Raw genomic sequence first — 22,805 nt, forward strand, 5'->3', positions numbered from 1 at the left:
GTGTAAAACTGTCAGCGTATGCCATCCTTTTTCCCTCCTTTTTTTTCTGCCATATGTCTACCTCTCATTTCAAGTATCCAATCCGATTTGTGGACATGATAAGGTCTCCTTCCTCCTCTTCCATGATCATTAACCTAGTGGAGAAATAGACAGGATTACACACAATCCACCCAAAAGCATCTTTAGGATTTTCTTCTGTCTTGTTGCGCAATCATGCAAAAAGTCGTTCAACGTAACATGTTTTATCGACTGTTTATTGTACATTATGGGAAGGTGTGTAAGCCTCTGGAAAAAAGAGAATAGGATGATTGTAATGATGGGTAAACGACCTTTAAACAACTTTAAAGAATGCCTTACAATGAAGCAAAGTAAAAAAGTACGTATAAAAATCATGAAAAGGGGTAAAAGTCAGAGAACGCAATATAGGAATGGGATGTAAAGTTACAGTAAATCTACAGTAATTTTATAAAATTTTCAAAGTTGATAAAAGTCAGAGTTAGGACTTTCAAAAGATGCTTAATAACAGGAAGCTCCTCTAATTTGCTTAAGTTAGTGTTACCTTAAAACCTGAACCTATAAATTATAGGCTATAATCTCAAATGGCTGAATAGAGGGCCCTCCCACACTGTCATGTTTGAGCTTAATCATCTCATTTCTCGTAAAAGATATCAAAAATGTGTCAACTGATAAAACATTGCTTATATTATGGTGAACAATTTATCAGTTGAAAAACTTTTGATATCTTTTACAGGAAATGAGATAATTGGGTTCCAAATAGGGTGGGCTTCTTTTCCGTGTTGAAAAGGTGTGAAACTTGTCCCTATGTTTTCGGAAACGCTATTTTGTTCGAATTTTATACCAATCAATTTTGAACAGGTAAACTCAGAATACTAAAATTTCACTTTAGAGCTTTTAAGCAAATTTCCAGACGTACGACGTTGGCTATTTCATCCAGAGAACAACAAAAAAAAACCATGGTTAGGACACTTCTGTATTAGGTACCGTAAACACTCCATCAAATGACTCCGTAACTTTCAGTCAATTTACCTAGGCTCCTGTGAGAGATATCAAAAAGTAGTCAACTGACAAAATGGTTATCATAATATTAACAATATTTTGTCAGTTGATTACTTGTTGATATCTCTCACAGGAACCGAGATAATTGAGATCAAATTTTATAGTGTTTAAAGGTGGGGGAGACAGGAGATTTTTCGTAGTTTTTTTGTAGCTAGAGTATGCATTCTACCGTCACGGTGTACAACGCTTAATGTCACTCTGCGTACAACCGGCGTCCTCGCCTTTATGTATGCAATCGGGCGCCGGCTGCCTCTTTGCCCGCGTGGCTCATTCGGTCGCGGCGCCGCACTCGCAATCCTCGCCCCCAAGTTACTTACTACTTGTTACTTACTACTTGTTCAAACTATACACATCAACACTCAACTACTGTGTTCTGTTTATATTGCGTTCTTGAAAAAAACTAAAAAAAGTGTTGCTACTACAATTTCAAGTGGTTCAAATTTAGGAAAGTTTTTTATTTTTCAATGGAATAAATGACTAATGGAAAAATGATGGTATCTGAATTTTGGTTTTAAAACTTTGAAGTCCATTTTTAGCTTGTGTACAAAGTCTGAATTAAAAAAAACAATAGCACAACCTGTCGGATGGCCCACTGACGGACAACGGATGGACAGCGGACGGCTAGCGTACGGCTAGCGTACGGCTAGCGGACGGAGAGCGGACGGACAACGGACGGACAACGGGCGGACAGCGGACGGCTTACGGACGGACTACGGACGGACAGACAATGGACGGGCAGCGGATAGGCCACGGACGGACCATGGACTGTCGGAATATTTAATAGGGGCCCAAGTTTGATTGTGAGCTAAATTATCTCGGTTCCTATAAGAGATATTAAAAAATTTTCAACTGAAAACATGTTTATTTTATTATGATAAACATGACAACTTTTTGATATCTTTGACAGGAACTGAGAAAAATAGGATAGAAGTTAGGGAGCCCTTTTATTACAGGTTTTTTGGTACACAAAAAGTAAATCTTTAACAATATTCCTTCTAATAAGTCTTCTAATAAGGAAACTACTATTTTTCAAAGAATTCTGATTTCTTGGAAACTCATGACTTTTGTAATTCTAGTCACATCTGGTCCATCCCGTTACCGGTCCATCCCGCAAAACGCTGAAAAAATGAGAACCCCACAATCATCTAAAAGAAAGTTCTAATTGGAACTAACAACTCAATCTCGTTCCACAATACTAATTCATCTGTCAGTCTTCAAATTGCATGCCTTTCTTTACCCCATACCAACTGGAGGTCGTTTCAAGGCGGTGCCAAAGGTGTGAAGAGTAGTGATGAATAGAAAAGTGTCCCCCCCTTTCTTCCGGTTTTCCGAAGTGGTCAAAGGTGAAACCGGGGAACGAACGGGTATAAAAATGCACAGATTTGGCATTGAAAACTCATCAAACCATGAAATTCCTCATTCTCTCTTTCCTATTCCTCGGTGCTCAATGTGGGTACCCAACGGCTCAGGGTAGCTATCCAACAGCACCCGATTCCTATGTTGTCCCCAAACAAGGATCGTATCCAACTGCGCCAGGAGCCTACGCCACCAAGCATTCCTATAGAGAACACACTGCAGTGGAAGTCGGTGGAGCTCCACCACAGGCACCTCCACCACCTCCCCCACCAAAGCCAAGTGGATACTCCTCTGATGATCAATCTGTAGACGTTGCTGGATCTCCACCATCTCCACCAACCGACTCTCAAGTTCAGAGCTCTCCAGCCCTCAGCTCCACCTATGGAGGTGGCTCTTCTCCAACCTACGGAGGATCCCTATCATCTGGAGGGATCGTTGGTGGCAACTCGCTCAACTATGGAACCTACAAGGAGAACACAGCATCTACGGATTCCGCTGTTGGAGGAGGTGCCCAGTCTGGATGTGAGTTGTCCAATATATTTCGAAAAACTTTTAACTTGAATGTTTCAGACCGCCGCCGCGCCAAGGCCAAGGCTCGTGCCCGCGCTCGCGCTCGTACCGCTGTCAACCGCCGATTCAAGCAACGTCGTCACCTTCAACCAATCAGAAGATTCCACAAGTTCCACAAGAAGGCCAGACAATAAATTTCTTTCGTTTTTTTCTTCAGAACATACTGCCAAACCTTTTCTTTTGACTTTTTGCTCCGAATAAACTTTCTTGACAATTTATGATGTATCTTGGTTGAAGGTTCTGGTCACGAAATAGAATTTTCAGATTTTGAAGACTTTTAGATTATCAAATTTCTTCTTAAAATGGCCCTAAGCAGAGATGCACGGATAAATCTAAGGAGAACGGATGGACCACGGACGGACCACAGACGGACAAGGGGCGGACAACGGACGAACAACGGACGAACAACGGACTGTCCGAATGTTTCGTCTAAAAGATATAGTTTTGTAGTTCAAGTATCATTAGAATTTGACAACTGATGGACCAAAAACGGTCTGCGGACGGACAACAGGCAGAAAACGGACGAACCACGTACAGACCACGGACGGACCACGAACGGAACATGAATGTACCAAGAACGGACCACGGACGGATCACGGACGGATCACGGACGGACCATGAATGGACCAAGTACGGACATGGGGCGGACAATGGACGAACAACGAACAGACCACGGACGGACCACGGACGGACCACGGGCGGATCACGGACGGATCACGGACGGACCACGGACGGACAAGGGGCGGACAACGGACGAACAACGGACGGACGACGGACTTAGGGAATGCTAAAAAAAGGAATTTTCGTAGTTCAAATATCAGTGGAATTTATTCATTCCGTTTCAAAAAAAGTTAAAAGAAATGTTTTATTCAGTTCTAGACATAATCCAAGAGTTCAACAATTCGAGTTCTTTATTGTTTCTTTTGCTGGAATCTTCGGATTGGTTGAAGGGCGCGACGCTGGAACTTTCGGTTTTGAGCGGTACGGGCTTTGGCGCGTTTTCGGTCTGAAATTCACAAGTTTCATGAACAATATTCAATCCTCAAACACACATTCGGAAGTTGGGGCGTAGGTGGTGTACTCGGAATCCGAAGCGACATCGTTGTCACTGGAAATGTACCCAGATGGAGATGGTGGTGGTGGTGGAGCGGAGTACGATGGCTTTTGAGCATAATCCACTGGTGGGGATGGGTAGGATGGTTTGGTCGGGTAAGTTGGAGCAACTGGATACTTCTTCGGGGTTTGGTAGGATGGTGGTGGAGTTGGGTATCCTGGAGTTGTTGGATAGCTATTCTCAGCCACCGGATATCCACATTGTGCCAAGATGACCAAGAGGGCAGAGGAGATGATGAGAGAGCGCATTCTTGGAATGATGATTTTGAACTACTGGATAGGTTCTTTTATATGGGTTCTATAGAATGACTTTTGCCCGTTGGAAACTAGTAGTAGTATAGGTTTTAGGGGTAATAGCCTATTAGGAAATCGAGTGGCGTATAGAACGGTATGATGAGTTTCTGCTAGTAACGAGATGGAATGGTTCCTTGAAACCTTCCGGTCAAACTTCAGAAGATTTTCAGAACACATCACAAGTCACATTTGGAAGATCAGGGATTTTAAGCAGAGATGCACGGAGAACGGACAACAAACGGATGGAGAACGAACGGAGAACGGACGGATGGACGACGGATGAACATTTTTTTCGAAATTAAATTATAATGTTTTTTCCTAGTCCTTGAACTTCCTCGAACCATCTTTCCAATACCTACAGTACTTTACGTTCCACAGAATCTTCTTGAACTACAAATCAGTTTTCTCAAAACTATCATGGACACACCCTTTCACATGATTAGAACACACTCGTAGTACTATCTAAAGAATTCCGGTCACACTACTCCGGTCACATCACCTCATCTCTGCAGATGGAACCTCATTAAATTGGTTTCTACTAATTTCTACTGGTCAAAGTTGAACGTTCTGCTACTATAAAAATGATTCTAAGACCCTTTAGAAACCATCCATCCCATCATCTACAACAATGCGTTCTCTCATCATCTCATCTGCCCTTCTGGTCATCTTGGTTCAATGTGGATATCCTGTCGTTGAGAATGCCTACCCAATCACCCCAAGTTATCCAACAACCCCAGGATATCCAACAACTCCATCCTATCCTACTCCTCCAAAGAAGTATCCAGTCCCACCAGCATATCCACAAAAGCCATCCTACTCTGCACCACCACCACCTCCACCAACTGACGCTGAAGTTGTCGCATCAGACAGCGAGTACACCACTGCTGCTTCTACTTCTGAATGTAGAACTTATAGATGTATCTCGCCCTTGAAAATATTTTCATTTAGATCGCAAACGTGCCAAGGCTCGCACCGCCCACAACCGCCAATTCCAACGTTGTGCTCTTCAACCAATCAAGAGATTCCAACAGAAGAAGCAATAATTTTTTTGAGTGTGTCTTTTCTTGAATTTTTGCACGCATTATCTTTCAAGCTATTTTTTTTCATTGAAAATAAAATTATCTTTTTTAGCCATTCTTCCAATTCCACAATGAATTCTTGTAACAATGTAAAATGGATTGAGTATCCTTTCAGAAAAGACTTACAGAAATGAGAGAACTACAAAAAAATGAACACAAAATGTTGTCAACTAATGGATTAGAAATTTAAAGGAGGCGAGACAGCAAAAATCGGTCGTCAGGCGCCTTCGCGCCCCCGTAGCTCAGCCGGTAGCAGCGCTGTACCCCTGAGCTGCCTGTCATGAGTTCAATCCCTCATGGGGGTTGTCTATGCAAAATATCAGGAAAACTTTTTTTGTTGGTGTCTGGCCTCCTTTAAGAAATTATCAATGCCTTTTTTTTTCGCAAACTGCCAACTTTGAGTCAATATATGTCATTCTTTGTGAAAGATATCAAAAAGTTGCCAACTGATAAAACGTTTATCATAAGATCAAATACATTTTGTTAGTTGACTACTTTTTGATATCTCTTACGAGAGCCAAGATAGATTGGCTCAAAGCTGAAAGTTAGAAAGGTCATTCTATCACGGTAATTGGGAGCACACCTTGAACAAATTAGCAACTTCAGAATTATCTGTACTCAATATCAGTTTTTGGGTTTCTTTTTTTGGGGAGATGATCTGATGCAAGGCGAGAAGGATCAGAACAACTAGGAGAGAAATTTTCCACCATTTTCAGAATAAATTGTAATTTTTTCAAAGAATAAGGAATCGTCGGATTTCAGAATAAAAAGAACATGAAAATGCCCCTACTTTCTCAGAATGTACTCGTTTTCGCTGTTGTCGCTTCTATTGCTCTGGTTTCTGGTGCTCGTGGTCGATTGCTGGGATTAGGAGGAGACGAAGGAGGACTCGGTGGACTTGTCGGAGGACTTCTTGGAGAAAATGGACTCGGTGGAATCTTGAAGGGACTTCTCGGAGACAATGAAAACGCTCTCAGTGGACTTCTGGGTATTCTCGGGGGAAATCCAGGTGGTTTGGGATTGCCAATTCTTGGAGACATCACCACACTCCCACAGTTCTTGCTTGACTTCCTCCAAAAAGTACCATCGGATATTCTTCCTCAAGTTATTGAACTTCTCTCCAACACAAGCCTTAATATCAATGAAATCACTGATAAGCTGACTGATTTGTTGTCTGGAAAGATTGATGATGTTAGTAGACTCAATTGATATTTTGCATTTCTATTATTTTCAGAACCTTCTTTCCGATCTTCTTGCCACCGTTGCCGATCTTGTTCATGAACTTCTCGATGGAATCGCCAATGTTCTTACCAGTCTTGGAAAAGTTTTCGAGGACTTGACTGATATTCTCCAGAATAAAGACCAATCCATTGCTCAACAGAAGGATGCTATTGACAAATTGAGACAGAAGTCTCCAATTGTAAGATTTGCTGTTAATGCTTTCTGTAATGTGAGCTTTTTTCAGGAAGTCGACACTATCTTCTTCATCGCGTCACAAGTGGTCAAGTCTCTCCAAAACGGGCAGGTTCCAGAAGTTTCCATTCCAGTTGATGGAGCTCCAGCTGTCTAATTTTGCCTTAACGATATTAATTGTCTTGTTTATTTGTCTTCTCTTTTATACAGGTTCATATTCTTCAACTTTGACCAGCTAGCACCAAAACAGAAATCGAAAAATCGGAAGAACGGTTGAATTCATCAGTTCACTTGTTCTTCAACAATGCGTTCCTTCATCATCTCCTCTGCTCTCTTAGTCATCTTGGCTCAATGTGGATACCCGGTTGCGGACAACGCCTACCCAACAACTCCAAGCTATCCAACTCCACCACCATCCTACCCACAACCAAAGAAGTATCCAGTGCCACCAGCAGCACCAACTTATTCGGCTGCTCCTGCATCCCTTCCAGCATCCCTCCCATCTTCTACTGATGAATCAAGCTTCTTCAGCGAGGAGGAGTCTACCACTTCTGCCACTTCTGAATGTCAGAAACCCTTTATAATTTCGTAATACGTATCAATTTTCAGTCCGCAAACGCGCCAAGGCCCGCACCGCCCACAACCACCAATTCCAGCGTCGTGCTCTTCAACCAATCAGAAGATTCCAGCAGAGAAAGCAATAACTTTTTTTATGTGCGATTTGATACCCTTAATCTTTCAAAAAACGTTTTTATTCTTTCTCAATAAAGGTATTAAATAATGACAGTGTTATCTTCTTAGCTGATCATCCAAATGAGTCACAACCGAATAAACCAGGATATTTGATGGAATCGAGTTCTGAGGGCATAGAATCGTCAGGGATCTTTTCTCCATATCGATCTGAAATTGGAGAGATATTGAAAAAGGATATTTTAAGCATTAGGATATTTTTGGAAAAAGTAAGATACCGCGACCTACTGATTGGTTCAAGTCAAACTACCCACGACCTGTGTCACTTCCGAGACTTCCATATCCCTAATTTTAAGAACACTCACCTCTGTGACAACACAAAATCCCCAAACCGAAGATGCTAAAACATTTGCATCGACATTTGAACTGCGCGAAAAGGCGAAAAGATGATTTTTGATCTCCAGAGATGGTTCTAGAACGACCACTTTTGTTCGGTGATCCTCCACTTTCATACCGAATGAGAGACAAGAATCAGGAAGCTGAATTAGTGATTAATCGTTAAATTTAATGCAAAATTAATTGAACTAACCGGCTCTACTCCAATTTTGCAAAGAACTACAGCATCGAATGAAAGATCCAAGGTGAATGGGTACAATTGGTTGGAGCTGGTCCCGTAGAAGTACTGAAAAAAACCCCTAGGTGGTAGCTACCGTATTCGCTCTAATGGAAGCCCATCCAAACGATGAACTCTGAGCTCAATTATCTTCGATTTTGGGAAAGATATCAAAAAGTTGTCAACTGATAAAATATTGTTGATATTATGATAAACATTTTTCTAGTTTCCATATGTTCATATCTTTTACAGGAATTGAGATAATTGAGCGCAAAGTGGACTCAATGGTTCTTACTCGATGTACATTTTCTTTCCTCGCAATTTTCCTGATGCGTCTTGGTCTCTGCTCCACTCCTCCTGACTTTGGCACATGTGTCACTGTCACAAAATCCGGGAGATCTCTTCTGAGAACGTTGTATAGTCGTTCGTGATCTATTACCACGACTACATCCACTTCAAATGCGGCTGCTGATTTCAGAATACATGTGTAGCCGCCTCCATCAACCCATCCACAAGTGTTAACTATCATTCCACCTAGTTTAGCTGCTGGATTCTCTTCTATCTTAAATAGAATTTTCGAGATTACATTCTCTGTATTTTATGGTCATACCTGACCATTCATCGTGGTGGCAAGCGCCTTGAGGAGGGCTTCGTAAAGTGGAAGATTCTCTCCTGGAGATGTGTGTCCGAACTAAAATATGTTCTTAAATCCAACAAAAGAAACTAAGCTTACATTTAAAACCAAAGGCATGTTCCTCTCAAACCCATCAACAAAATCTGCGGTTTTTTGTACCAACATAGCGCTAATGGATCCGGGAACCGATATATTGTTCTGTCCAACATCAAGATCCACCAAAATGGGAGTTCCTCCTTTTCGAACTGCATAGTTACACAGGATTCGAGATACTGTAGTTTTACCAACATCTGTTGGTCCCACTGAAAGCTTGACTAGTTTTTTTTTGAAGATTACAACACCAAGATACTGTACCTAACAGAATTCTTGGCCCTCTCTGGGTGACTCCAGTGTCTTTGCCGCTTGCCTCTCGATCTTTCCGTAGTTTTTCTAGAGTTGCATGGATGTTCAGGTAGACGACCATTGCAGTACTCTCAGATGATATATAGGCACTTTCTGTACCTCCTTTTATTTCGATAGTGCCACCAGTCCATGAGAAAACTGCTGCGCGGAACTCTGGAAAATCATTTTTTTAAGATTTGAAAGTGCTTATGGGAGCTTCACAAGGATTTGAACTTGCGGGATAGTAAAATCCGTAATAGAAGGGTCCCTAACTTTTAGCCGATTCATCTCGGTTACTGTCAAAGATATCAAAAAGTTGTCAATTGATAAATTGTTTATCATATCCTGACCAACATTTTATCCGTTGAGACTTTTTTGATATCTTGCATAGAAGGCGAGATAATTGAGCTCAAACTTGACAGTGTAAAGGCCCACTGGTTTTGGGGTAACCCAAAAAACCTCAACAACTCTACTGCCCTTTACTTCTTCAAAAAAAAAACTCACTGGCTGGAAAAACATATTTCTGATTTGGTATCAGTTCGGTCCCGAAGATTTCGACATATCCATTTAAAAGTTCCAAGGAAATGTCTGAACAATTGTTGGCGACAAATCTCAATTCACAGCCTGAGTTGAGATCGAACCTTTGAACCCGTTCGGTAAACATTTTGAGATCTGAAGATTTGAATGTTAAAACAAGCGGGAAATTTGAAAAAAAGACGCATGGGGAAAAAAGAAAAAGAGAAAAAGAGAAAAAGAGAAAAAGAGAAAAAGAGAAAAAGAGAAAAAGAGAAAAAGAGAAAAAAAAAATCAATCACTCTAGAGGTCAGTTGTGACATTAAATGGAGGAAAAATGCGCTCGTTTTTTGAAGCAAAGGAGGACTGGTGGATGAACGCGTCGCGTTTACCAAAATTAATCAATAATGAGCAATACTTGGCTTCTAGGAAAGAAGAATGGGTGTGACGTCATTGATTACATATTCGATAGTTTATTTACAAAAATTATGTACAAGACAAATAAACAAGACAATTAATATCGTTAAGGCAAAATTAGACAGCTGGAGCTCCATCAATGGAATGGAAACTTCTGGAACCTGCCCGTTTTGGAGAGACTTGACCACTTGTGACGCGATGAAGAAGATAGTGTCGACTTCCTGAAAAAAGCTCACATTACAGAAAGCATTAACAGCAAATCTTACAATTGGAGACTTCTGTCTCAATTTGTCAATAGCATCCTTCTGTTGAGCAATGGATTGGTCTTTATTCTGGAGAATATCAGTCAAGTCCTCGAAAACTTTTCCAAGACTGGTAAGAACATTGGCGATTCCATCGAGAAGTTCATGAACAAGATCGGCAACGGTGGCAAGAAGATCGGAAAGAAGGTTCTGAAAATAATAGAAATGCAAAATATCAATTGAGTCTACTAACATCATCAATCTTTCCAGACAACAAATCAGTCAGCTTATCAGTGATTTCATTGATATTAAGGCTTGTGTTGGAGAGAAGTTCAATAACTTGAGGAAGAATATCCGATGGTACTTTTTGGAGGAAGTCAAGCAAGAACTGTGGGAGTGTGGTGATGTCTCCAAGAATTGGCAATCCCAAACCACCTGGATTTCCCCCGAGAATACCCAGAAGTCCACTGAGAGCGTTTTCATTGTCTCCGAGAAGTCCCTTCAAGATTCCACCGAGTCCATTTTCTCCAAGAAGTCCTCCGACAAGTCCACCGAGTCCTCCTTCGTCTCCTCCTAATCCCAGCAATCCACCATGAGCACCAGAAACCAGAGCAATAGAAGCGACGACAGCGAAGACGGCTTTGAAGGAGTACATTCTGAAATATAGGAGTTTTTAAATAGAAATGGTAACTAAAAGAGTTGATGACTTCTCATTTGCTGACTCCGATATTTTATACTACTTTTCAAGACATGATCTTTGTCTGAAACATTACGATCAGATTAATTTTTGAGCAACTCTTTGTTTTCTATTTTCAGTATTCTCCACTAGAAATTTATTCAAAATCGGTGATTTTCGAACACCAGACGGTCACTCAAAATAATGTTTCTACTATGGATTTGCATAAAAAACAGTTGGCCAGCAATCATTATCAAAAAATGTACCTAGATAGAATTATGTAAGATACCAGGAGACTGAATTATGCAACTACTGTCTGATCTAGTTCCGATTATATTTAAGCATTTCCTTTTTCGATAAAAATTGCTATTAAGCCTGACAAGTAACCATTTTCAGACAAAAACCAATTTTTACATAATTTCAAAACATTCTGTTGCTCAAAAACTAATCTCACAGTTGACAACATTTTTTTTAACCGTATTATTCAAATCTTTCTCTAGCATTTGGGTATATAAAACGAGCATTTTGCAGTGGTAAAAGTATATCATTCTTTCTATCACATTTTATCAATCAGTTCAATTTTTGAAAATTTTCAGAATGTACTCCTTCAAAGCCGTCTTCGCTGTCGTCGCTTCTATTGCTCTGGTTTCTGGTGCTCATGGTGGATTGCTGGGATTAGGAGGAGACGAAGGAGGACTCGGTGGACTTGTCGGAGGACTTCTTGGAGAAAATGGACTCGGTGGAATCTTGAAGGGACTTCTCGGAGACAATGAAAACGCTCTCAGTGGACTTCTGGGTATTCTCGGGGGAAATCCAGGTGGCTTGGGATTGCCAATTCTTGGAGACATCACCACACTCCCACAGTTCTTGCTTGACTTCCTCCAAAAGGTTCCATCGGATATTCTTCCTCAAGTTATTGAACTTCTCTCCAACACAAGCCTTAATATCAATGAAATCACTGACAAGCTGACTGATTTGTTGTCTGGAAAGATTGATGATGTTAGTAGACTCAATTGATATTTTGCATTTCTATTATTTTCAGAACCTTCTTTCCGATCTTCTTGCCACCGTTGCCGATCTTGTTCATGAACTTCTCGATGGAATCGCCAATGTTCTTACCAGTCTTGGAAAAGTTTTCGAGGACTTGACTGATATTCTCCAGAATAAAGACCAATCCATTGCTCAACAGAAGGATGCTATTGACAAATTGAGACAGAAGTCTCCAATTGTAAGATTTGCTGTTAATGCTTTCTGTAATGTGAGCTTTTTTCAGGAAGTCGACACTATCTTCTTCATCGCGTCACAAGTGGTCAAGTCTCTCCAAAACGGGCAGGTTCCAGAAGTTTCCATTCCAGTTGATGGAGCTCCAGCTGTCTAATTTTGTCTTAACGATATTAATTGTCTTGTTTATTTGTCTTGTACATAATTTTCGTAAATAAACCCTCGAACATGCAATTTTCTTTCTTTTAAGGCCAATTTAGGGAGTACCTGATACACGAAACCTTCTAATTGGTTGAAAGATCTAATGCTTATGTCTAGCCCTTAGCCTGTATCTTTTATGCTAAAGTCGAAATACGAGCTTCAGCCATAACGTTTATTGAGGAATTTAGCAAAGCTGAACAGACATCTAAAGATAAGAGAGTGGACAAACTCACCGGGGGTTACATGATAGGATGAATTGAATAGTATTGTTCTTATCAGCAAGTGTGAGGTGCGGACACTGACTCTACTTTTTTAAATATTCTCTTTTCAGGAAGTCGACATTAACTTTTTCATCGCGTCACAAGTGGTCAAGTCTCTCCAAAACGGACAGATTCCAAAAGTTTCCATTCCAGTTGATGGAGCGCCAGCTGTCTAACTTTCTCATAACGATACTTCCTGACTTGTTTATTTGTCTTGTACATAATTTCTGTAAATATACCATACTTGTGGAAAAGATGGCCTGCCAAGCGGGCCGGCCCGGGCCGAGGGTTTTGAGGTGATCTGGCCGGCCCGGCCATCCACATATATGAAATATACTATCGAACATGCAATTTTCATTTTTTTAAATGTCATTTGAAGGGTGCCAATTAAAGGAGTGATTGTTTTTTATTGTCTGATAAACTGTTATGAAAAAAATAATAAAGTTTAGAAAAGAGAATCAGTGCTTCTTCATGCGGAACCTTCGAACTGGTTGAAGAGCACGACGATGGAATTTGCGGTTTTGAGCGGCACGAGCCTTGGCACGTTTGCGGACTGAAAATTGGTGCGTATTATCGAAAAAAATTAGAAAATTTAGAGACATTCCGAAGTGGTAGAAGATTCAGATCTCTCCTCGTTGAAGAAGATCGACTTACACCACGAAGACACAGTTGAAGTTTCAAAGTGATCTTCTGTGTAGTACCCGGAAACACCAGAAGCTGGCAGAGATATAGGGACTTCAGAATAAGTGAAAGTAGATGGATAGGTTTTTGAAAATGGGTAGGATGGAGTCGTTGGAAAGCTCTCTTCTGTATATCCACACTGAGCCAGGATGATCAGGAGAGCCGAGGATATGATGATGGAACGCATAGGGACTGGAGTTTTGACTTTCAATGTTTTGCTTTTTATATGAACTTTGATTGGTTTGAAACTTTCAACTTTGAACATTAATGGCCCTAATAAAGGAAACTACGCTTTACGAAAGTTATTAGTTCACCAGAGGTTGAAGGTTTCGAGGAGTATAAAAGAAGCATGGGAAACTGTAGAGTCCGTCATTCCTTCATTCAACAATGCGCACCCTCATCGTCTTCTCCTCTCTCTTGGTCATCTTGGCTCAATGTGGATACCCGGTTGCCTACCCTACAACGCCAAGCTACGTAACTCCACCATCCTACCCACTTCCAAAGTATCCAGCTGCTCCAACCTACTCTGCGGTTCCAGCTCCATCCATCAGCATTTCCGATGAAACCAGCGTCTACAACGAGGAGGACTCTCAATCTGAATGTGACTAATTTTTTTTTCGGAATTTTGGATAACTTGATTTTTTAAAAATTTCAGTCCGCAAACGTGCCAAGGCTCGTACCATGAAGAACCGAAAGTTCCAGCGTCGTGCTCTTCAACCAATCAGAAGATTCCAGCAGAGAAAGCATTAATTTTTGGTTTATGTTTCTATAATCCAATAAATCGAATTAAACCTACACCCTCTCTCTCTCTCTCTCTCTCTCTCTCTCTCTCTCTCTCTCTCTCTCTCTCTCTCTCTCTCTCTCTCTCTCTCTCTCTCTCTCAAACCGTTTCCGTGTTTTCTAGTTTTTCAAAATATAATCGGACAGTAGTTTGTATATAAATGTGTGGGTTATCTCGTTTCCCAAAAATGGTAAAAGTTTCACAGTCCTCCAAGAATATTTATCAATTGGCTTCCGTATTTTTCTTCAATTCTTTTTCACTATGTACGCTTTGTAGGTTGACTCTGAAGTTTTGGAAATACTGAAAATAGGAATTTTCAGCAGCATTATCTCAAACGTTCATAGACAGTGTAGCAGAAAGTGAAGGAATTAATAAGCATGCCGGTTATTATAGGTACAGTTTACCCTAAAACATTTAACAGAAGGTCACCCACACCATACTTGTAAAATTCCGGGCCGGGCCTGAGGAAATTTTCAAGGCCCGGGCCCGGTAGCAAAAATTTTTTCGTTTTGAGCCAAATTTTGAGCTCTCAATACAATTTTCTCCATTTTTTGTGTTTTTGGATTGTTTGTCTGTTTGATAAAAAAATATCAAAAAAAAATCGGATTACGGGTATTGTAAAAAAGAAAAAAAATCACATAATGGTCCCCCCTTATGTGTTTTTTGAAATTTTCAAAACTTGTGGAATGACAGGCCCGCCGGGCCGGGCCGGGCCTCCGAAATTCGGGAAAAAGCCCGGCCCGTTACAAGTATGACCCATACCATTGATGGGAAGAACCGCATTTTTCCGGAATACAAAAAACGGAAACGGAAACGGAAAGGGAACTTTTTTCCGCGGAAATGGAAACGGAAAAAAATCTTCAAAAATCGGGCGGAAAACGGAAAACTAAAACGGAAACGGAAACGGAATTTTCTGTTTTTCGTCTATTTTTCAGGATTTTTTCCCTACAAACATAAAAATATACACTTTTTAAAGTTTAAGGACCATATTTGCATCACTTTCCATGCTTTTTTTCAAGCCAGTTTCGGTTTGATATTTTCGTTGTTTTTTACATTTTTTTTCCGTTTCCGCCGTAAAAAAATGGCGGTTTTTAAGGAAAACGGAACCGGAAACGGAAATAAAATTTACCTTTTACGTAAACGGAATTGTAAATTTTTTTCCGCGGAAACGGTGACGGAAAAAAATTTCTAAAAACCGGGCGGAAAACGGAAAACGGAAACGGAAACGGGAATTCCTCCCATCTGACCCACACTGTCGACTTTGAGCTAATTGTTATCGGTTCCCATGAGAGATATCAAAAATGTGTCAACTGATAAAATATTGGTGATATTATGATAAACATTTTATTAGTTGAAATTTTTTCGATATCTTTTGGAGGAGCCGAGATAATTTGGCTCAAACTTGACAGTGTGGTATAGCGTTTGACCAAATTTGTCTCTGTCTCTGTTCCTATGAGAGATATCAAAAAGTTGTCAACTGATAAATTGTTTATCATAATATCACAAACATTTTATTAGTTGAAAGTTTTTTGATATCTTTCACAAGAACTGAGATAAATTCGCGCAAAGTTTGGAGGTAACCTAATTTCAGCGGTTTCCTGAGCTACCTGGTTTTCACATTCGGTCATTTTGTTGCCACACCGATTGTGGAAATAATAAGTCCCAAATGGTCCATAGTATTTGGGCTATTCAGCTATGCAGTCTACGAATCATCTTTTATTTTTATGGATGAATATTTTTTATACTTTGCTGCGATATTTTCTGGATTCGGGGGTTCTTGTAAGTGATCCAATATCCTGATGATCAATTCAAAAAATGCTTCAGTGCTCTACACCGGCCAATTGGATTATTTGGCTCAAAATTGTGAGCCACACACTCTGGACAGAAACTCTTCCAGTTCTTGGGGACTGTCTCAAATCGCGTGGGTTTTGAAAATCTTGGGCCTGTTTCCAAAAATTGAGGCATTGCAGAACGTTACTAGGTGGATTTTTCCTATTGATCTTCTACCGATTTCAAACTGGAAATGAGTTTGATATGTCTCTAGTGAGTTGGTTGTTCATTCTAAAAACTATAAAGAGCGTTTAAGATTCGTCTAATTGTTGGCTCATTTATGGTTAGCACAATTTTATCAATTTTCGATGCATCACTCCTCTCAAAGCCGGTTTTCAAAGCCAAGAAAAACCAAGAGCCATATTTGAAGCATTTGTGTGAGTTTACGTAAAACCTGTAATATAAAGGCTTTCACACGATCACCTCTGAGCTCAATTACCGTAAAAACTGTATTAGAAGGGCCGGCATTTCTATTGTTCCAAGGTACCTCCGGAGGGCCCTTCTATTACAGGGGCCCTTCAATTAAAGGGGCCCTTTCTATTTTTCCGGCCATTTTTTTTCCGAAATTTTGCGTCGGAATTTCGACGAGGTTTCGTTCAAAATTCATGAAAATCTGCCAATTTTACCAAAATTTAGGAAGATTTTCATTTAAAAATAGAGTTTCAACAAAAAAAATTTCTATCAAATTGTGGAGTTCCCGGAATATTTTTTACTAAAAAAGTACGGAAATTTTCTGATTTCGAACCACCCTTTGAAGGGGGTCCTTTTTCACAGAGGGCGCTTCTATTACGGGGGCCCTTTGTTTTTTCAAGCCCCTCTCAGAGGGCCCTTCTATTAGAGGGGCCCTTCCAATAAAGGGGCCCTTCTAATACACAGGTAAAATGCGAACGGGTTCGTTACGGACGCTTCGCGTTCGCGCGCGGTTGAAATGAGAACCGCATACGGACCGCACGCGAACCATTTTCAGTAAATAGCAGTACATTATTCGGATTGATCCGTATCCTGTCCGTTCGCGAGCTCTGTATCCGATCCGATTGCGAATCATGACCAAACGGATCCGTTTGCGAACTCAATAAAACATTTGATTCGCAAACGGATCGGATACAGAGCTCGCGAACGGACAGGATACGGATCAATCCGAATAATGTACTGCTATTTACTGAAAACGGTTCGCGTGCGGTCCGTATGCGGTTCCCATTTCAACCGCGCGCGAACGCGAAGCGTCCGTAACGAACCCGTTCGCATTTTACCTGTGTACAGGTTTTACGGTATCTCAATTTCTATACAATATGGCAAGAATATGTCAGCTAATAAAATGTTTCTGATATTATGATAAGCAATCCATCAGTTGGCGCCTTTTTAATATTTTCAACAGAAACCGAGATTAATTGGTTGGATGCCCTTCTATTACAGGTTTTACAGTTAAACAAATCCTGACAAATAAATTTCAGCACAAATCGTGCAAATTTCATTCGATCGCAATATGCTCCTTCTTCTGCCATCGTTCGTTTACACCGGAATAGAAATGTCCTTCTATTTCGCTGTGTTTCCCACAATGGTATCATTCACAAAATCGTTGGGGAACACAAGAGACTTGAATATAGTGGCAATGATTTTCGTGGGATTCGGAAATATTTGTGGTGCGTTTTTTATAGTTTCGGCTGTTGGCTTGCAACTTCTGATCGCAAATTACCCGGAAACGACTGTATAGCGGGCCATGGTCAGATTTTAAGGCTTTAGTAGCGGTCTCATCTGATCAACTTCCAACCAGAGGTGAGCGTAAAATCGAAAATTCTTGAGTTCAGGCTGCTTCATCTTGTCATTTCTTGGCGCTCGTGTTCGAGAAATCGGAAGAAAGTATCTGGTTTTAATGGCTGCATGCGTCCATCTGATCTCTTTCATTCTTCTGTTTCTATCGTTCCCGGATGAGTCACCACTTCAACCAACTGAATCTTCCAGTTTTCTTAAATCCAGGTATTTAAAAATTTTTATTGAAAGCGGTGCCATACCATTTCAGAACCATTTCAGCTACCGTAAACATTCTAATCAAATGGTCGCTCTTCAATTTTGAGCCAATTTATCTCGGTCCCTGTCAAAGATATAAAAAAAAACATTTAAAGTTAGGCACCACAACAAAATTTTCAAAATAGATTTTTCCCAGTTTTTATTGTTGGATTGCCTTCTCCTACTTCTCCTCCATTCCCAATTTTTCAGCGAAAAATCTTAATTCAATCCCGAGTTACAGACCCTTTTGTACCAGACCTCAATGTACTGACTTTCTCCTTTTTGTTTTGCGGTGCGCAGAAAAGTGGGCGGGGTTTAGAAGCTTGCAATCCTGCGGCGCGGAAAATTCGTGAAGGAAATCAAAGAAAAAGCTATTCGACGCGAGTGAGACCCGAACCTCCGCCTGCGTCAGATCGGCGCGCGCGCCCACTTTCCAGTCACAGGCAGGGTTGCAACCGGCCGGGCCGAGATTATTTTTTCTCCAGCCCGGCCCGGCCCTGCCGGAAGCCCCGACCAGCCCGGCCCGGCCGGTTCGGCCGGTTCGGCCCGTTCGAATTTAAGAAAAAACAGAAATTATTGAAGAATTATTTGAATTTATTTCTTAACAAGTAGCATAACAATGTAAAAACCGTATAAATGAACAAAGGGAAACAAAGAAATGGAAACCGGGGGAGAAAATTAAAGCTCATATCAACCAATCCAACAAAAAAGATAGAAAAGTAACATAAAATTAACTAGAAAAATCACTACAATTAGTGAGAGAATCAGTCGAGCCAGTGTGGAAATTTCGTGGCTATTTGCGAACCCAGAACGACCATCTCCACACGCTTGTACAGTAATCTTGTTCTTGTTTTATCTAACAAAAACGACGCAGTGCTGAACGTAGTCTCACACATGGCTTCACTGGGAACAATCGAAAAAAACGAAAAGTGCTGCTGAGTACAGTCCGGGGTATTCGAATCTTTTTCTTTTCCAATACTCCTCAACCGATTCGTTCGTTGAAGGATCGTAGTACTCGGAGAGATATCTTGAGATTTCCGAAGAAGTGGATGTTGAGTTCGCTTGGTCACTGACCGAATGATATAACTTGCAATTAGATTTGACTTCTGTGATGAGGTGGGTTGAGTAGTGGAGGGAATAGCTGACGGCATTAACTTTGTGACAAGAACACGGGCCTGAAAGTTTCAGAAAAAATATTAATTAATTGCCGGCCGACCGGGCCGGGCCGGGCCCTGGTTTTTTTCCCTCGGGCCGGCCCGCCGGCCAGCCCGTCAGATTGCAACCCTGGTCACAGGTCCTGGGCGCGCATACGCATAATGGATGGGCGACGGAGGACGCGCCATTGAATTGGGTGCAGGGAAAGGGCGCCGGTATGGGGCATATACGGGGCATATGGGGCACACCGCCGCCGCAAAGCATTTTCTCTCCTGGCTTGCTGGCTGGCACTCGATGAAATGAAATAAAACGTTGGTTGGGGGTTCCTAGAAGTATCAGTTAAGTTCTATTATGATGTGATTTTGTTCAGGTCTTCCGATTTCGTACTTTTCCTTTATTATTCCATATTTTTTTATATTTTGAACGACATATTACTGATTTTTCGAAACTCAATGTTTTTGTTTTGAAGAAGACTTATGGCAGTTTCCATTTAAATTTGATATGCAAATTCATATTTTAAAAATACAATCAAAAACAGAAGAAAATGGGAAAAAATTAGCTAAAAATTTTTTTTTTTCATTTCAAAAAATATGTCTCACTTTCACTTTTTTTGAAATTGCATGAAAAAATTGATAATTTTTATAACACTTTGTAATTAATGCATACTTACCAACTTACCTTTTAATCCAACTGAAAAAACGATTTTTACAATAATTACAAAGTGAAATCAAAAATTTCAATATCACCTATTTTGGCGAAAAACATAGCAATTAACGAGTGAAATACATGTTTCTGCAAGAATTCAGCGATTTTTTATTCTGCCATAACTCTTTTTCACAAAAAACATCGAAGGAATAATCGAAAAACCAGAAATGTAGGCTCGATTTGACGAAAAATTGACAAAGTTGCCGGTGTGGATTTACGGTAAACAATGCGCGCATCCGGGGTTTCGGAGTGTTGTAGTCGGCCTACCGTATCAGACCCATATCGCACACATCGCCCACCCACACAGAATCCATCTAGGATACGCGCGCATCCGGAACACTCGATTCAGCCTCTCCCGCATCGCACACATATGAGACTCATCGCAGCTCGTTGTTCGCGATATGTGTCAAACGGACTTCTAGTGGATCGATTATGGATCGGGTCCTTTATGCGCATCATCGCCCAGGACCTGTGGTCAGCCACGGCTGCACTCGCGGTGGCAGCCTTAGAGGGGAAATAAGAGTGTGCGACTCTTCGTTGCCTGCTGCCTCCTTCCGGTGTTGCCTCCTTCTTGTTTTTTTAATGGATCGCACTACGAAAGATGAGGGAAACGGCGTCTAACATTTTTTGGCCACATACGAATTTTCAAGTTAGGATTGTATTTAGTGGCAAATTTTGCGTAGAATCTTTGGTAAAAAGAAATTCGGTGGCATTAATCTGTGTCATCCTCAAAACTTCCAAAAACCGGAAATTTTGCAAGTTTAGAATTTTCGGATGCGTATGAAAACTATTTAAAGGTAAGCATTCTTTCTGAAAATTGACACAGGTGTACACAAGACTCACTTCGTCACTCAAGACTCGTCAGTTTTACCATAATAGGCAAAAGCAATTTGGGGTCGTCACTGAAATTTTTTATTTATTTTGGCTGGAACTTTGGCTGAAAATCGCGTTTTACGGCCACATACGAATTTTGATTTTTCTTCAAAATCCAATTTCCCATTTCATAAACTACCAGAATCCATCAAAAAATCTGGTGGCACGAACTTCCATCCAACACTGTTAGTCCATTTTGTCTGTCCGGTCCCTGTTTTTCGAAGTTTTCAAATCAAAATAATAAGATTATTAAAAAACTGATAATTCCATTCGATTTTTCGCAGTCGATTACATAGGGACAAATTTTAACCCTAAAAATAATGAGGTTCTAACGCCCGGTACAAGACTTCAAAGATGGACTTCTGAAAAGGGGAGAAAAATTTGGTCGTCCCGCCCCCTTTCATTGCGGCGCCTATTTAAAGTGATAAAATGTTTATCATAGTATCACAAACATTTTATCACTTGACAAGTTTTCGATATCTTTTGCAGAAATTGATATAAACGAGCTCAAAGTGGAAGTACAGGGTGCGGCAAAAGTTCTGCTACAAAAAGAAGACGTCATAACTTCTCGGAAAATAGTCCAATCCGTGTCAAATTTTGACAGAACTTTATCAAAGAGATTTGTGACAAAATTAAATTATAATTGGTTGTTTCTGATAGCTCTGTTTCTGACGGTGGAGCTCTACCGTTCGGGTAGCGACGATGGTGGCACGGGGGTGGTCTGCCGGCGAATTGTCCCATTCCGCTCAAAAAATATTTTAGAGAGCACCCACAATCCTGTGAAAACGAACATGAACATGTGCTCTAAAAGTTTCCGGCACGGTAATCCCCATTGGATGGTGATCTGACTAGAGACAGGCCATCCTTTTTAGGGGATCAGGTTGGAACAATTGATTTTCGCACTTTCTGCTGAACACGTTTTTCCGTGTGAGCAGGTTCTACATCTTTCTGGGTAGTCTAATTTTGGGAGCTTCATGGCACGATGACTTAGGCATCATAATTTTGACCAGAATTTGTATTCCTTGCCCACTTGCTTGGTCTCGTGGATCCGCTAAAAACAGTGAAAAAATCAAGTGAGGTGCAGGCAGTAATGCCATCTTCGTAAAAATTGAAATATGAATATGGAACTTTACAAATCTACTAATAAGAGATGGAGAAGAAAATGAGCAAAATATCAACCCATGAAAAATGCGCCAGCGCGCTCCAGCTCAAGTCAAACTTTTGGTAACAGTACTTTTTCCGCACCCTGTAGGGCATTAGAGTGTCTACGGTATTTGAAATTCGAATACAAATAAACTTATATAACTTTTCTATCTTATAAAGTTCTTACAGTAATTGTAAATTGGATTCAAAAAACTTTAAAGTTCCAGCCAGTATTCCGTGGTACTCTGCGGTGTCCTAATAGGGTTCGGCGATGCTATCATCAATCAACAATGCTACACGATTCTCAACGACATCTACGACAAAAGTCAACGGGTTGAAGCATTCGCAGTGTATAGATTTTATCAGGTAAGACTTCATGAATTGAAAAAAAATTTGAAAAACAAAAGTTCAAATTTCAGAGCTTAGCTGGCAGTATCGCAATGCTCTATTCGGCTCATGTCTTGTTAAAAGTTCATGTGACGGTTCTTATCACAGTGGGTGTTATTGCTACTGCGACATTCTTTGGAATACGGTAACTAAATTTTTTTGTTGAAAATCGGAAAATTTGAATTTCCAGAATTCCAAAACATCATTATCAAGAAGCCGCCAGTTGTGATGAGACTGAAAAGAAGAATATTGAAATTCTATAAATCAAAGTTCTTGTTTCAAACTTCAAGTATAAAAAAACTACAAAACAAAAAACAGTTATTACAACCTGAAGAAAACTAGAAACAGTAGCTATTTCATAAAAAAAGAAAAGTTCAAAAGAATACGCCATTAGCTTAACGACCTTCTCCTTCGGTGTGTCCTAATGGTCAAAGTATAACTTTTATAACTTTCGTTTTGTATAAAAGAAGCCTCAGAATCCCCAGAAAACCACCAT

General features: G+C 40.5%; 10 protein-coding genes across 10 annotated transcripts; 7 read left to right on the top strand and 3 right to left on the bottom strand.

Annotated features, from left to right (window-relative positions):
• Positions 1-2,483: 2,483 nt before the first annotated feature.
• On the top strand, positions 2,484-3,137 carry CBG23597 (the record flags this gene model as incomplete). Its single annotated transcript, XM_002647770.1, has 2 exons — positions 2,484-2,955; positions 3,004-3,137. The coding sequence occupies 2 exons, from the start codon at positions 2,484-2,486 to the stop codon at positions 3,135-3,137; spliced, it is 606 nt and encodes a 201-aa protein (XP_002647816.1).
• Positions 3,138-3,914: 777 nt separating this feature from the next.
• On the bottom strand, positions 3,915-4,365 carry CBG23599 (the record flags this gene model as incomplete). The annotated part of the gene is made up of 2 exons (XM_002647771.1): positions 3,915-4,009; positions 4,056-4,365. 2 exons carry the CDS (start codon positions 4,363-4,365, stop codon positions 3,915-3,917), a joined length of 405 nt encoding a protein of 134 aa, XP_002647817.1.
• A 673-nt stretch (positions 4,366-5,038) lies between these two features.
• CBG23601 lies at positions 5,039-5,453 on the top strand (the record flags this gene model as incomplete). The annotated part of the gene is made up of 2 exons (XM_002647772.1): positions 5,039-5,312; positions 5,359-5,453. The coding sequence occupies 2 exons, from the start codon at positions 5,039-5,041 to the stop codon at positions 5,451-5,453; spliced, it is 369 nt and encodes a 122-aa protein (XP_002647818.1).
• An 816-nt stretch (positions 5,454-6,269) lies between these two features.
• CBG23602 lies at positions 6,270-7,059 on the top strand (the record flags this gene model as incomplete). The annotated part of the gene is made up of 3 exons (XM_002647773.1): positions 6,270-6,680; positions 6,724-6,909; positions 6,955-7,059. The coding sequence occupies 3 exons, from the start codon at positions 6,270-6,272 to the stop codon at positions 7,057-7,059; spliced, it is 702 nt and encodes a 233-aa protein (XP_002647819.1).
• A 147-nt stretch (positions 7,060-7,206) lies between these two features.
• CBG23603 lies at positions 7,207-7,606 on the top strand (the record flags this gene model as incomplete). The annotated part of the gene is made up of 2 exons (XM_002647774.1): positions 7,207-7,468; positions 7,512-7,606. The coding sequence occupies 2 exons, from the start codon at positions 7,207-7,209 to the stop codon at positions 7,604-7,606; spliced, it is 357 nt and encodes a 118-aa protein (XP_002647820.1).
• Positions 7,607-7,691: 85 nt separating this feature from the next.
• CBG23605 lies at positions 7,692-11,047 on the bottom strand (the record flags this gene model as incomplete). Its single annotated transcript, XM_045236706.1, has 12 exons — positions 7,692-7,802; positions 7,958-8,131; positions 8,182-8,274; positions 8,501-8,767; positions 8,816-8,896; positions 8,939-9,141; positions 9,194-9,394; positions 9,725-9,808; positions 9,862-9,892; positions 10,312-10,371; positions 10,417-10,602; positions 10,646-11,047. 12 exons carry the CDS (start codon positions 11,045-11,047, stop codon positions 7,692-7,694), a joined length of 1,893 nt encoding a protein of 630 aa, XP_045091120.1.
• Positions 11,048-11,665: 618 nt separating this feature from the next.
• Positions 11,666-12,446, top strand: CBG23606 (the record flags this gene model as incomplete). The annotated part of the gene is made up of 3 exons (XM_002647777.1): positions 11,666-12,067; positions 12,111-12,296; positions 12,342-12,446. The coding sequence occupies 3 exons, from the start codon at positions 11,666-11,668 to the stop codon at positions 12,444-12,446; spliced, it is 693 nt and encodes a 230-aa protein (XP_002647823.1).
• Positions 12,447-13,208: 762 nt separating this feature from the next.
• CBG23607 lies at positions 13,209-13,618 on the bottom strand (the record flags this gene model as incomplete). The annotated part of the gene is made up of 2 exons (XM_002647778.1): positions 13,209-13,303; positions 13,405-13,618. The coding sequence occupies 2 exons, from the start codon at positions 13,616-13,618 to the stop codon at positions 13,209-13,211; spliced, it is 309 nt and encodes a 102-aa protein (XP_002647824.1).
• A 200-nt stretch (positions 13,619-13,818) lies between these two features.
• Cbr-hpo-37 lies at positions 13,819-14,181 on the top strand (the record flags this gene model as incomplete). Its single annotated transcript, XM_002647779.1, has 2 exons — positions 13,819-14,032; positions 14,087-14,181. 2 exons carry the CDS (start codon positions 13,819-13,821, stop codon positions 14,179-14,181), a joined length of 309 nt encoding a protein of 102 aa, XP_002647825.1.
• A 1,846-nt stretch (positions 14,182-16,027) lies between these two features.
• On the top strand, positions 16,028-22,572 carry CBG23609 (the record flags this gene model as incomplete). Its single annotated transcript, XM_045236707.1, has 9 exons — positions 16,028-16,137; positions 16,183-16,255; positions 16,299-16,419; positions 17,494-17,682; positions 17,848-18,016; positions 18,193-18,451; positions 22,154-22,288; positions 22,342-22,454; positions 22,500-22,572. The coding sequence occupies 9 exons, from the start codon at positions 16,028-16,030 to the stop codon at positions 22,570-22,572; spliced, it is 1,242 nt and encodes a 413-aa protein (XP_045091121.1).
• Between the last annotated feature and the right edge of the window lie 233 nt (positions 22,573-22,805).

The sequence above is a fragment of the Caenorhabditis briggsae genome (assembly GCF_000004555.2).
Source record: "Caenorhabditis briggsae complete genome, chrV, whole genome shotgun sequence".
NCBI lineage: Eukaryota > Metazoa > Nematoda > Chromadorea > Rhabditida > Rhabditidae > Caenorhabditis > Caenorhabditis briggsae.